General features: G+C 36.9%; 1 protein-coding gene across 8 annotated transcripts in view; it reads right to left on the bottom strand.

Annotated features, from left to right (window-relative positions):
• Fip1l1 (FIP1 like 1 (S. cerevisiae)) overlaps nucleotides 1-16,052 on the bottom strand; it is a 63,353-nt gene that overhangs the window by 16,824 nt on the left and 30,477 nt on the right. For all 8 annotated transcript variants that reach the window (XM_006504265.4, XM_006504267.4, XM_030254768.1 and 5 more), the window contains 2 exons: nucleotides 10,775-10,868; nucleotides 9,382-9,538 (listed from right to left, as the gene is read on the bottom strand). In XM_006504265.4, coding sequence (XP_006504328.1) covers nucleotides 9,382-9,538; nucleotides 10,775-10,868 — 251 coding nt within the window. The remainder of the gene's footprint in view (nucleotides 1-9,381; nucleotides 9,539-10,774; nucleotides 10,869-16,052) is intronic.

Here is a 16,052-nt window from a genome sequence, read left to right as displayed (position 1 = left end):
TTATAACCCACACTTCTACTAATCTTAACTTTTGAGAGACTCAGGTATACAGCTGAAAATTAAAATCAACTTCAAACTTTTATGAAACAAAGGCATTGACACATGACAGTAAAGTATAATGACAATTTATACTACTGTCAGACAACAGAAAAGGGGGAGGTTGTAAACAGGATAAAGACATACAGACACACAGAAAGAGTATTTAGTAGCTATGTAGTAGCTTTTCCAATATGTCATGACTATTCCTAAATGTAAAAGAGAGTCAGGGAAGGACCTAAAATTCCACCTAGGGAACTGAGGCAAACAAAGAGGCGGTATTCCTGCTAAATAGCAAAAGAGAAAGACAAATATGACCTGTATCAGGAATTTCCACAAAATACTCTGAAGACACACATTTAAAAAAAAAAAAAAAAAAAAAGGTAAGAAAGAAAAGGGGAGGGGAGGGGAGGGAAGGGGAGGGGAAGGGAGAAGAGAAGAGAAGAGAAGAGAAGAGAAGAGAAGAGAAGAGAAGAGAAGAGAAGAGAAGAGAAGAGAAGAGAAGAGAAGAGAAGATTGTAAGTAAATTCATTTTCACCAGGAATTTGTAGAAACATGCTAGGCAGCTTCTGGCACAGTCCCACAATTCCTTTCTCCTGGTACAAATGCCTTCGCACACTTCTGGCATTTGAATCCTCTTTTAAGTAAGAGGGACTTCATTACACAGACATCACAACACCAGCAAAAAAGAAAAAAAAAAAAAAAAGAAAGAAAGAAAAAAGACACCCCCCCCCCCCAAGGCCAAAGCCATGAGTAGGCTACAAAGGCAGAAAGAGACATCTGCTGGCACTCTTTCTATTAGTACCTTAGATGTTGAGAACCACAGCCAGTGAGGAACTCTAGCCCACAACCCAACAGAGAAGAAAGGGCTAGAGAAGGAGGCCTCAGCAGTTTAGAGATCCTGGTCAGATGTCAAACAGCCAGACCCAGGCTACTATAACCAGCAAAACTCACAATTACCATAGACGGAGAAAACAAAATATACCATGACAAAACCAAATTTATACAATATCTTTCCATAAATCCAACCCTACAAAAGATAATAGATGGAAAATACCAACACAAGGAGGGAAATTACACCCTAGAAAAAGCAAGAAAGTAATCTTTCAATAAACCCAAAAGAAGATAGCCACACAAACATAATTCTACCTCTAACAACAAAAATAACAGGAAGCAACAATCAATTTTCCTTACTATCTCTTAACATCAATGGACTCAATTCCCCAATAAAAAGACAAAGACTAACAGACTGGCTATGTAAACAGGACCCAGCATTTTGCTGCATACAGGAAACACCTCAGTGACAAAGGCAGACACTACCTCAGAGTAAAAGGTTGGAAAATAATTTCCCAAGCAAATGGTCCCAAGAAACAAGCTGGAGTAGCCATTCTAATATCGAATAAAATCAACCTTCAACCAAAAGTTATCAAAAAAAGATAAGGAAGGACACTTCATACTGGTCAAAGGAAAAACCTACCATGGTGAACTCTCAATTCTGAACATCTATGCTCTAAATGCAAGGGCACCCACATTCATAAAAGAAACTACTAAAGCTCAAAAAACACATTGAATCCCACACAATAATAATGGGAGACTTCAGAGACTACAGCAAAGGACAGATCATGGAAACAGAAACTAAACAGAGACACAATGAAACTAACAGAAGTTATGAACCAAATGGATCTAACAGATATTATAGAACATTTCATCCTAAAGCAAAAGAATATACCTTCTTCTCAGCACCTTATGGTACCCACTCCAAAACTGACCATATAACTGGTCACAAAACAGGCCTCAACAGATACAAGAAGATTGAAATTATCCCATGCACCCTATCAGATCAGGCTAGTCTTAAATACCAACAAAAACAATGGAAAGCACACATATACATGGAAGCTGAACAATACTCTACTCAATGATAATTTGGTCAAGGAAGAAATAAAGAAGTTTAAGGCTTTTTAGAATTTAATGAAAATGAAGACACATCATACCAAAACGTATAGGACACAATGAAAACAGTGGTAAGAGGAAAACTCATAGCTCTAAGTGCCTCCAAAAAGAAACTTAAGAGAGCTTACACTAGCAGCTTAACAGCACACCTGAAAACTCTAGAACAAAAAGAAGCAAATACACCCAAGAGGAGTAGAAGGCGCAAAATAATCAAACTCAGGGCTGAAATCAACCAAATAAAAACAAAAAGAACTATACAAAGAATCAACAAAACCAGGAGCTGGTTCTTTGAGAAAAATCAACAAGATAGATAAACTCTTAGCCAGATTAACCAAAGGGCAGAGACAGTATCCAAAATAATAAAATCAGAAATGAAAAGGGAGCCCTAATAATGAAATATATCTTAAAATAATTATTCTGTCTTTTGAATATTAACAGTTAAAAATATTAAAATCATGTTCTACAAATAAACAGAGTTGCATTGGTCATGGTGTCTGCACCAGCTCTGACCACTCATGGTCTTAATATAAAATGATGAGCTCATTCTTCATATAAAATGGAACACCCAGGATTGTTTATATAGATCCTGAGTAGATGTTTCCTCTATAAAATAGCATACTTAAAGTGCCTACCTCATACAGTATAGCCCTAAGACAAATCTAAATCCATGTATTTTAAATTATGTATGTCTATGCATTTATGTGTAATACATTTTAAATACGCATTAAATATTTATTTGGAATAAATTAAATATGCATAAATAAATAAAATCTTTAAGAAAACATAATGCATACCTATCTTTTATTAAGTCCAAAACAAAGATAAAAACCCGGCAGCATTATATGAGTTCTGCTTCCTGTTTCTCACTAATTCCAAATCCCATCAGTAGTATAACATAAGGCTAGAAAATCAAAACTTAGGTTTCCTGTTTCTACTTTAAGCCAAAGTCAGAGGCTTGGATAAAGACAATAAGTGAATGTGCAGATTTTTTGAATAATATTTAACAGAAATGCTTTACAAATTAGAATATGAACATATACAAACATATACTGAACATTACAGAATGTTATGAGCTACTATTTGTTTTTAATGAGTAAACCAACTAAATTGCATAAGAAAAGTCATGGTAAAATAAATGTAATAAAATGCTATAACAACAAAATGTAAATGATCGAGTTTCCAGCATATCTTATCCAAAAACCTCTATTTTTTAGGATCACTCAATCATCAAACTCATAAAATTTAATTCCTGCAGAAAATAAAGTTCTATCTCCAACTCAAGCATATTTGATAGAAATGCCAATATTTAATTTATTGATTTTGGATTTTGCAACAGGGTTTCCATGTAGCCCTGGACGTCTTGGACAAGGCTAGCCTGGAATTCAGAGAGCCGCCTGCCTCTCCCTTCTAATTGCTGTGATTAAACGTAACACCACCATCCTGCAAATGTCAATACTTTAAAGAAAACTTATAGCTGATTTTTATCAGCTCTTCTATACTCATGATGTTACTGGAACAGCAGAATAAAAGAAAGGCAGATACTAAAACCGTAACCTAAACTCTACAAACTGCAGTGCCAACTGAACAGTGAACGTAACAATTTAGGCTGAGGACATAGCTCACTTGGTCTAGTACTTGCACAAAGCTTGGATGTGGTCCCCAGAATCCCATAAACTGGGAGTGAGGTTCAGTATATCTGAAATCTCAGCACTCTCAAGGTGGAAACAAGAGGGTCTGAAGCTTAAAGTCACCCTTTGCTACTTAGGCCCCACTTTAAAAGGAAACAAAAAAACCCCAACCAAGCAAGCAAGCAAACAAAAAAACCAATTAGTTGTGGAACTCACACACACCTAAAATCTCAACACCTGGGGAGGCTGAGGCAGGAGGATTGCCAGGAGTCTGAGGCTAACATCGACTAGAGATCCTTCCAAACGTTGTTATGGGCAAGGGTTGGTGATTAAAGTGCTTGCTGTGCAAGCATGATGACCTGAGATTACAGCCATGAAAAAGTGGAGCACAAAGGCTGCAACTGTAGTCGAGGCTGGGGTAGGAGAAGACCATACAGGCAGATCCCTGGGGCTTACTGGCCAGCCAGCCTAGCAGAGCTCAAGCTCCAGGTTCATTCAGTAAGAGGTGAGACACTGTCTCAGAGAATAAGGCAGAGGACAACAGAAAGAGACCTGAAGTTAACCTTTCACTTCCACAGTATTACAAGCAGGCAAGTGTGTACCTACCCCTACATACAGATATTATGATTTGAGCATTCATATAAAAAAAGGACATTAAAAACCCATCTTAAGCTTTGAAATATACATAAAACAAAAATATAACATTAAAGCTAATTAACATTTAAAAGTGTAAATTATGATCCTTCCCTAAAATTAGTTCACCACTATCAAATTCTTCTGTTTTAGAAACAAATTAGGCTAAGCCCCACTGGATGAATTCTAAGGTGACTCCTCTATAGAGTCAAAATTTGCCTAGAGAAGGCAAACTCAGAGAAAGAAAGTAGAACAGAGATGGCCAACATCTGGGGGTGAATGTAGTTACTCTTGAACAGGTAGAAATGGGGAGCTGGGAAGGTTTTAGGTAGTGATGCTACTAGATAAATGAGTCACAACCGGTTAGAATAATGAGCTCATTCATATGTGTGACACCAATAACTGCCATACAAAATAAACTAGTCAATAACACCAATCATTGTAATTTTATAGTATTTTATTCTAATTTTCAATTATTTCAAACCTGTCAGTTAAGCATAAGATAATGCAATTCCAGTGGATATGACACCTTAGTTGAATGGATGAAAGAACACCTAATTCTGCTCTTACAAGCTCCCAGATCTCTGAACTTGACACTGAGGACAGAAAAAGTCTTCTAAGATGCTGCTATGCATGTACACAATCCTATGACAGCCTTCTTAGTAGGTACATACCCACTTCAATGTGGTTAACAAAGAAATCAGGCCAGAAAAGTATCTGGCATTCTCTATTCTGCTATTTTCAAGTTAACTGGATAAATTTTGAAACCTCACTAGTATCCACTTCAAGTGTCATTCTAAAATAAGTTTACAGGGTTAGGTTGTTGACGGGCTGTACTCATACCAGTGCCTTAAGAAAAGAAGCAGTCAACATATTAGATACTAGTTAGTGTTCCACTATTACTTGGAAGAGCACGGAATTATACTAATGTGTTCCTGTAACAACCTTACAGAATAGAATTTTGATTCGTTAGACAGTGAGCAGATCTTTAATTACAGAAGCCATGACTAATCACTATTTGTTTTCATGTTACTACTAATGTGATTATATTAAAAACATTAGCATTCTCAGAGGTCTCTTCTGTCTTTGTCTGAAGTAGCCTCCTCTACTCTTCATTCAATGAATGAGGTTCATACATGTGTTCAGATGAATGTTTTGAGGAAAAGAGGAACAATACACTTCCTGTCAACTATTTGACTATGTCTTAGAACTGTTCCTGTCAGCTTATATTTTCTGAAAAAAATTCAGATTTATTTATCTGTATGGGTGTTTCATCTAAATATATGTATGCATACCACATGCATACCCAGTGCCCCTGGAGGTCAGAAGAGAGTACCAGATACAGGAGTCACAGATGGTTGTGAGCCACCACATAGGTGCTGGGAAACAAAACCAGGTCTTCTGCAAGAGCAGCCAGTGTTCTCAACTGCTGACCCATCTCTCCAGACCTTTTCAGCTCATAATTTTAAGAACTATTTAAGAATATTCACTTATATGAATCCTATCTATAAACCTCCACACAGAAATGACTACAAATATTAACTTCCAAAGCAAGAATAATAGTTATGTAGTGATAAAAGGTGTAAGTTAGGTCTGTTCAAAGTAAATCTAGATATGCAATCTTTCTATTATCTTAAGAAGAAAAACTAGTCGGGCGTGGTGGCGCCTGCCTTTAATCCCAGCACTCGGGAGGCAGAGGCAGGCCGATTTCTGAGTTCGAGGTCAGCCTGGTCTACAGCCAGGGCTACAGAGAGAAACCCTGTCTCAAAAAACCAAAAAAAAAAAAAAAAAAGAAAAAAAAAGAAAAACTATTATTAACAACCAAAAAATATGGACATATTCAGTTTCTCTGTTTCATTATATTTAAAAAAAATAATTTTAAGAAAAGTTAACATTAAAATATATTTAAAGAAAGTCTCAAAAGGGCTTTCCCCTTTATATTTCAAAATTTCTAAAGAAAGCATAAAAACAGTGTGTAAGAAATACATAGTATCTTTCAACAGGTGATACCTAAAGAGCCCCTACCCCACACAGCTTCCTTCCTGAGGTGCCTGTGATCCTACAGTCCTTTAAATTAGTGGGGACAGGCCAGTGCCTCCATGGTCTACAGCAAACAGCAACTGAAATACAGCTCCACTTTAGCTGCTATGTACCTACACATCTGATGGCATAGGTGGTGCAAGGCTGAGGGAGTGAATTACCTGGCAAGCAGAAAGTCATCTCCTGTGGAATGCAAACATAAATGTAGCTAGTTTATAGTTTAATCAGCTACCATGCTCAGGGAAGGAATGCCAAGTGTACACAAGCCGAGCACTGTGTGAGAGAGACACAGACTGACACGCATTATACTCCTCACACTAACACACACAGTAAAAATAAGGGGGAATTCAGATGGTCTCAACTAACAAATACTCTAGGATAGATTGATAACTCTAGACAGCAAACACACCATGGTTAGATACTAATTAAATAAAAAGCAGGGAACGGAGCATTTAGTATATAATTAGACTAATCTTCAGAAAAATAAATGATACTATATATTACAATGTGACAGATTCAAGGACTTGTTATTTTTATGAAAATTACATAAATACGTGTGTGTTTTACATTTTGTGAATGGGACAGGGTAATAGTCATGTGGAGGTCAGTGGTCCAAGTTCTCTCCTTTCAAATGTAGATCATGAGAACCAAATTCAGGTCATCGGGCTTAGTATTAGTAACAAGCGCCTCCACACAGTGAGCCATCCTTCCAGGCTAAGACTTATTATTATTAATTTATAAACGAGGGCACTATAGCAAAGAAATGAGAGAAATTCTGCTGTTTTATAAAAAATAAATTTCCATATAATGCCATTGCCTATCAGCAATAGCCTACAGTCTCCTAGTATTTTGTAACAACAAAGTATTCTTCACAACTCATACTTTTTCCCCTTATTGCTTTCATTGGCCAACTACATAAACAATGTTAGCCTTAGGAGGATAAGAACTTTTTATTTTGTTTTCTTGAAAAAATTTGCGTGCATCTGGAAAACATCATGCTAGGAGAATCAAACAGGCACAAGGAGTCAAACACTGAATGAAAGAACTCACAGGAGAAACCTAGGAGACAAACTCAGAAATGCAGAGCAGAATGGAAGTCAGCAGCCCTGGGATGAGAACTGGAAATGGAAAATGCTATATACTAGGGTGCAGAGTTTCTGTCTTAGACACTTCCTGGAGAGCAGTGACTACAGCCTATCAGAACTACTTATTTCAAAATAGCTACAAGAATAGACTTTGAGGCTAGAGTGATACTTCAGCTGTAAAGAGGACATACTGCTCTTCCACAAGATCTCAGTCTAGCTCCCAGCACTGACATCAGGCAGTTCACAATAGCATGTAACTCCAGCTCCAGCAGGTACCTCTTATCACTGTGCATATCTGAACACATATGCACACGCACACACACACTCATACACATAATTAAACTTAAAATCTTTAAAGAATGGATAGATTTTAAGAAGTCCCACCATAAAATATGTTCAGTATGTGAAACGATTAAAGTATGTTAATAAACTTAAAATCATTCCATAATATAAATACATAAATGAAAGCACATTGTACCCCATAAACATATATAATATTTGTTGATTAAAAGTAAACTTTTAAAAAGATTTTTAAAGTTTCAAAAAGAAACATCAAGAACTTTAGTACCAGTAAAGCTGAGCATATTAACAAATTAACTATTTTTACATCTTACTTTATTTTTTCAGAGACTAAGGAACCACTTTTGTGTCTTCACTATGAATCACCCAAGTCCCTTTCACCTGATTAATTCTCAACAAGACTCAAGAGTTACAGGTCCAGTGGAACTGGACTTGGGACTGTTCTGTGCTCCATCTGTCTACAGACAACATCTGAGACAGGAATATCTGTCATACTGCACTGCCTTCTATTCCAAGATAACAGACTTTTCTAAAGCCACAGACCATTGCTCAGCTTACTTGAGAGTTGAAGTGACAGTAAAGGACTCACAGGGCAGATGGAGTAGGTGGCATTTGTAAGTCAGAACAAATATTGGGGAAGAAGCAATCTGGCCCTGGACTCTGTGATCACACCTGCACCTTACAGGGGGACATCTCACTCCCAATCCCAGAGCGGGAGCCCTGGGTCTTCAGAAAGGAGTAAATTTCACTATGAGAAGGAAAATTCTGAAGCATGTTTCCATATAATTAGACAAGAACCTGAAGCTAATGTTCACCATTTACTGTTGGCACTCTCCCGAGGAAGAATGGAATCTGTATCTCCATCAACCTGCCAGTGTTGTAAAAAGCTGGTTAGAGGCGAGAAGCACTGAAAACTTGCCGCAAGAGCTGAGAAAGACCGCCAGGAGAGCTGTGGAGTCTACTTGCAGACGTTTTTTTTATCACTACTGCTTTGGTTTCTAACTATCCTTAGTAGTGAAAAATGTGATAAGATTTATTCTTCTTGTTTAAAAGAAGACACATTAAATACCCAGCACTCAATGGCCATCTCTGAAACAGAAACCATCGCAAGGAAACAATGACCAGACTGATCCCAATTTCACGAGGTATCATTGTTCTGATCTATTCTAATTCGAAAAGTGACTTTATTAATAATTTATTTTTTTTGGTTTTTCGAGACAGGGTTTCTCTGTATAGCCCCGGCTGTCCTGGAACTCACTTTGTAGACCAGGCTGGCCTCGAACTCAAATCCGTCTGCCTCTGCCTCCCAAGTGCTGGGATTAAAGGTATGCGCCACCATGCCCGGCGAAAAGTGACTTTAAAATCTTTTTTTAAATACAAGTCTACATATAGTTTATAATTCAGTAAGGATTTCTCCACATATGACTAGCAAACCAGTTTGTAGTTACTATTATATTTTGAGGTCAATATTATCATCTGTTTATTCTTCTCTACTTTAAAATATTATTTCTGCTAGGCTAAAATAACAAGATACAATAATAAAAAACAAATATAAGAATAAATAAGATTCACTGTGAATCTACTGAAGATAAAATGCTACTTTTAATGCAGTATAATTAATCATAATAGTACTTCCAAATATATATGTTCACCTTTCAGCTCCAAGTTTAAGAAACTCTAGTTAAGCAAAGGCCTCTCCCACGTCTTACCTGGTGGTGGAATGAGAGGTGGGGCGGTGCTGACAGTTGGAGGTGGTGGGAGAAATGGAGGAGGAGGAAGGTGAGTAGGAGGAGCCCCTGGAGGGAAAAATGGAGGTGGTTTGCTGAAATTGTTGTCTACTTCAGTGGCAGATCTGTCAGAAAGGACCTAAAATTAAAGCATAATTAATTAGAAAGATAAGTAAATGCTCTAATCTAATTGAATCTTGTTCACTTACTCTAACCTAAAAAGTCAAATAAAATGGTTTTAATCCTCACACTTTTAGGGGTAATATTTTTATGTGATTGTGCTTGTAAGTGCATTATATGAGTATAGACTCACACACCTACTGTTAAAAATGTTCATATTCAAAGCCTAGGAGAAAGAACTAGACTACCACAAGATTTCCAGTAAGAAGTAATCAAAACATTTCAAGTTAGAAACAAACACAACAAAGCAGGTCATCGCAGACAAAGTAAAAGTACAGGAGTTAGGTACAGCACTCATAAGTAGAGATCTAACTCTGAGACAATCACATGCCTACAGGCTAGGTATCTGAGGACCTAATTTCACCACCTAGTAAAGTGTTACGTATGTGGTAGCAGGTGGAGAACAAGTAGTTATGAAAGGTAAATAACTTTTCACGAGAGCCTCTGCTAAGAGCAGAAGTTCTCCTGGAAAAGAGTCCAGTGTTGCCTGTGTGACTGGCTGAGAACAAACACCAGGACGGCTCAAGCTTACTAAAGCCAATACAGGAATGTGGCTTCCACAAACGGAGTTCTACTGGTCACCTGACGGATTCTGATGTGCATGAGAGTCTTGAATTCTTACTAAAAACATAGTATTTAAATATATAATTCCTTTAACTAAGATTTTTCTACATTTGAGTAAACAAAGTTTTGAGTGTTCTACTCATAACCTATTAACATTGGAATTGATTTTAAAAAGTTATGACATTGTAATGGTAGGAAGAAAAAGAAATATGTTCTATTTTTACAAAAAACCTACCTTTAAAGATAATTTATTCTAAGATAGATTTTTTTTGTGTTAAGCATAAAAGTGTTAAAAAGCACATTTTGTGTACTTTATTGACAACATCTAGGTGGTAGAACTCTAGGTGATTTTTCTCTTACTTTTCAATGAGCTTATATAGTATGTTTAAAACAAGCAAAGGAAAACTTCACTTGCAGAAGTTAAGCGATTATAGGAAATTTTTCTAACTAATACAAATAATTTGAAATCTATCTGTAGCACTGAAAGCAACTGACATAGCCTAGCGGTAGGGGGTACACACGCGCGCGCACACGCACACGCACACACACACACACTCTCTCTCTCTCTCTCTCTCTCTCTCTCTCTCTCTCTCTCTCTCTCTGCAGAACAGTTGGTTTTCAGATAGGAAACCTGTATATTGCTGTTCTCATTTGCACGCCGTCTTCCTTCCACTCGGCTGATGGTTATTGTTTGACCAATGACATCAATTGCTCCAGGTAATCTCCTGAAACACAAAAGCTGAATCAATTCTGTTTCCTCTAACTAGATGACTGAAAAATAATAAAAACATTAAGAAACAAACACTCTCTGTGATGTATTTTTAAAATAAAAATGTATCAAAAGAATTTCTCTGAAGTAGAGTCTCACTACTTTATCATTTTTTTAAAAAATATTTTATTAAAGTAGTTTGTAAACACTTTTATCTTCATGGACTAGAATCAGATAGTAGTGACTGCTAGACGAGCTGAAATAAAATTTTGTTAGTCACTACCATTCCAACAAATATAATTCTAGTCCTCACTTAAAGTTCTCAAAAAAGGCTTGAGAAGAAATAACAGTTATTTTTCTACTCAAATATACCACATACGCCATTCTCTTTAGTGATGTAGTTCAGGCTTTAAAACATCAAAGAAAAAAAAAAAAACGGAAGCCAAGTTTTTCGTCTCTAGTGACTCCTGATAAACACGGATAGCCTGCCTTACCTGCACTTGGTGTTTATAACCTCCCAACGCTGGAGAAGGTAAAGATAAATGGTCTACCATAAAGCACTCTAAAGACTTAGCCGGAGCACTTAGTAGGTTACTTCTGTTTGTTTTGTTTTTTCAATAAGCACTATTATGTAGTTGCAGAAGGACTTTTAAAAGCCTCTTATATGTCCAAACTGACAAGAAAGAGGACCCACTTACAGAAAAAGGCTATGAAAAGTAAATATAAGAATCATTTCACCTTCCAGTCCTAACAATTCAAAGTTTAAAATGTCATAGACGTAAAATAATGGAATATAACGTTTCCAGCTACCAAGTCAAGATCTGAAATGATGAACATATGAATAACAATGCTTGCTATTTTTTAAGACGCTTATAGTGCTATGCCTAAGCCATCCCCAACTCCTTCAAAGAAATCCATTAAAGCTTCAAAAAAAAAAAAAACCCAACAAAGCAAACAAAACAAGTGTATATGGTTTGTATACAGTAAGATCAAAGTGCAGAGTGCAGCTAATTGACATAATAATTGGACCGCAAAACCAATTTTCATGCCTAAAACCTCCTAACTCCATGAGCTATGGACTTCAAACAAGGAAATTAATTCCATGAACTTCCTTGTAACAAGGTAATTAATTCACTTTTGAAAGCACTAGGACTTTTCTGGATATAATGCATTAGCAAGTTTGTTTCCAGTAATCATTACTTTATACCATAAAAATAAAGAGCCCATCACTAAAAGTATACAAAAATACCAGAGATGTCACCCAAGTACAAGCTGATATCCTTCATTGTCTTCTATACCAGACTCGACAACCTAGCAAAAAACTCAGATACAAACCAATGTCAACAATAACCATGTTTTCTTACTAACTCGCTTTTGTACACTTTTAATACAAAAAAACACTGTTTAAGCCTTTCTAATTTTATGCAGACCATTCACTTCCTACTATCCTTCAAAAAGCCATCGGCAAGAATGATGCACACAACTTAGATATATGTTCTGTTTGAAGATTTATTTTCATTTTTAGTCAAGTGTGTGCAGGTGCCCATGGAGGACAGATGAGACTATTGGCTCCCAGTGAGCTGGGGTTAAAGGCTGCTCACAGCCACAGAATGTAATCAAACACCAGTACTCTGCAAGAGCAGCAAACCTTCTTAGCCATGGAGCCAGCTTTCCAGCCAGTGATACACAGAATCCTCCAGTATAACTGGGGAAATACCCCAAATAGAGGAGAAAGATCACATATGGGGAAGCAAACAGTCCTCCAATTTGTACTCTAATCCAAAACTACGAGGATCACTGCTTCCTACCAAGACACATACTCTAACACCCCCTAACAGAATGCTTACTACCCTCACCATTTACAGGCACCAAAACCTCAACATCAAAATCTACTCTCTATTCTCCACTGCAGACTTGGTTCCCTTCCCCAGTTTTAATGCTTATTCCCATCAAAAACTCTCACCTGCAAGCCGGGCGTGGTGGCACACACTTTTAATCCCAGCAATTGGAAGGCATAGGCAGGCAGATTTCTGAGTTCGAGGCCAGCCTGGTGTACAAAATGAGTTCCAGGACAGCCAGGGCTACACAGAGAAACCCTGTCTTGAAAAACCAAAACCAACCAACCAACCAACCAACCAAACAAACAAACAACCTCTAAGCTGCATTTGTTTGGATCTGCAGCTTAGATTGCAAATGATCTGACTCAATAAAGGCACTCACTAAAAAAGAAGCTCAATCTAAGACTAACTTTTCTGCAGTGAGGAAGATGTCTAAAATAGACTGTTTCAAAATTGATCAAAACGTTTTTTAAACTTCTGGGACAGGAGGTTTGCAGCTCTTTCAACTTTACCTTAAAGGAGGAGCACAGATTAGTTTTCTCAGCTTTAAGTGGAATAATCACAAAAGATGCAAGATGGCATACACCATGTTTATGAAACTATGCAGCTGAGAATCAGTCTTCACAACACATCTCAGAAGGAAGTCCAGAACACAGCAGTCACTTCCATTGCTAAGACTCTTTGCGCCTAGGTTTTTCTCAAAAAACAAACAAACAAAAAACCAAAAAAAACCATACCAACTAATTCTCTCATATCAATCAGAATAAATTTGCCATAGTGTTCATAAGTGGATTATGACATATTCATAGGTGTACCAAAGTAAACAATAGTACCTAACATAAAACACAATGAGATAAGTTAAAACTCCATTAGTCCTGATCCACATTATGGAAATATACTGAATCACATTAGTCCTGAAATGTGTCCCCACCAAGTTCCTACCACCATACTGAGGACTAACCCTAGGGCCTCATGTATGCTAGGCTGCTGCTTGGGAACACTCAGCAGCACTTCACTACACAGGAGCTGCTGTCACCTCAGATGTCAACACAGTACAGCTAGGCTAGCTAACTGGGCTTCCAAACCTCCTCAGAAGGCTGAGCCGGCTACTGCCATTCTCAATTCTTAACATTAGACTCACCAATATTGTAAAAAAACAGAGACAGAAACTAACCACTATGGATATCTGAGTTTTCTAGCTTAAACAGGCTCTTGTTCATAAGCAGTATCCATCTTGGAAATATTCTACAAATATGAAAACATCTCTAGAATCAAATTAAAATGTCGTATTTTGATGATTCCAATGTCCCAGAAAGAACTGAAAAGGCTAACAAAGATACAATCGGAATTTCTTACTGGCAACCAGGGGTCAAAGGTTGTTTGCTAATCACTGTCAGAATTTTATGTATAAGGTACCCACGTTTAGCAGGCAAGGCAGAGGTATTCCAAGTGCACAGCTCTTTATGGCATATGATAACAACAAAACCTTAGCTTGCAGATTGCTTGCTGGTAATTCTAAAACTTGTATTAACTGGGCACGTTACTTACGTTTACTCATAACTTATGTATGACACAGTAACTATTATTATCCACATTTTTACATATGAGAATATGGAGCAAAACCCTGTGAATTCTTTTTTGGGAGAAAATATGATAGATAGTAATTATTAAATTGTATTATAAATAAACCCACACAAGAATATGTTTTGCCTAAGCAACCCAGAACATACATATTATATTAAAAATGGAAATGATGCTTACTATAAAGGAAAAGTACAATTATTAAAATCAGACGTGATTCATTATAAAAAGCATAATAAACGACAAAAAATCAACAAGGCTACTTAGAACTACCAAATTGACTGTAACTCAGAAATTACAACCATGCGCTTTGAAAGCGCTAAACCCAGATGAAACTTGCAGTATCTCTACAACAAAAACAGAAGGGACTTCAAAGACCCATCCTCAAACATCCAACGCCGTGTGAAGTACAACAGCGTGAGTGGATCAAATCAGGGAGCCCAACAGTGGTGAGGCTTCACTAAGGAAGAGCAAGTGTTCTTAACTAGCACATGCACGGCTATCTAGGAAGGACTACGAGGTCCCAAACATAAGCAAATATATGTGTACATATGTATAATGCAGACAAGAGACCACTGTGCAAATGAGTTATTTCTGCAAAGAAAATCCAGAACATTTTTCTAGCTTTATATCGCTGAGGTTTTTTTTCATAATACAGCTTCTAATAATAATAGAAAAGCAAACATTTCAAAGATTTAGTCTCCAAAACAAAAGCACTTGAATTTTTTATATTAAAAAATTAAATATTTACTTTACATGTATGAAATTTTTTCTGCATGCTTGTCTGTACATCATGTGCATTCTGATGTCTCTAATGGTCACAAGAGGGGGGGTCTGACCCCCTGGAACTAGAGTTGTGAGCTTCCAAGTGGGTGCTGAGAGCAGAGCCTGAATCCTCTGCAAGAGTAATGAATGAGCTCAGCCACTGAGCCATCTCTTCAACCCCCAGCTTTTACAAATTTTCATATTCTCAAATTAAAGACAGAACTAGCTGGTCATGCAGGAATATGGGTGTAACCTCTCCTAAGCTGCTGTAGGAAAGAATGAACCAATAGACAAGATCAACTTAAGTACATGAATGGGAACAAGGGACATCTTAAATGGTGTGACGGGCACAAACCAAGGGAAGGCATGTAGATGAAGCATTGTATAGGATGCCTACTGGAGACTCATTTATCATTCAGCTTAGAAACGAAAATGCAGAAAATCCTTCTCAAAGTGGCTGGTAATCAATCAAAAGGCAGAAAGTGTAAATTAAATGAATTTTAAATATTGTATATAGGACTCTGAGGCTATAAATGTTAACCAATGCCAGTTCTCAGTATAGCTACATCTATAGTTCTACTATAAAACTCCATGACAAGCTAGCATTTGATTTGAATCTTTCAGCTAACCCAGAATTAAGCCTCTAGGTCAAGTTGGATAGCAATGCTGCTGGTCAGGATAAATATAAATTCGATGCTTATTCACTTAGATTATTTTTATACAGAAGTACCATTGACACAAGTATTACAATTCTGAATTACATGTAATTGCTAATATGAAAAAATTCATTCTATTTGACTCAACATATCAGATCTAATTTTCTTTACTTAAAATATTTTCAACTTTCTCTTGATGCTACATATAAACTTTTGGTCTCATTTAAGTATAATCAAAATCTGCCAATCAAGGCTATCAAGATACTTTTTTTCATTTTGTAAAAAGCTATGGTGTATTTTGCTGGTAATGGGCTTTATGTATTTACTTAATGTGTATGAGTGTTTTGTGTACCACATGCA

The sequence above is a fragment of the Mus musculus genome, chromosome 5, assembly GCF_000001635.26.
Source record: "Mus musculus strain C57BL/6J chromosome 5, GRCm38.p6 C57BL/6J".
Lineage (NCBI taxonomy): Eukaryota > Metazoa > Chordata > Mammalia > Rodentia > Muridae > Mus > Mus musculus.
This window is presented reverse-complemented; position numbering and strand designations above follow the sequence as displayed.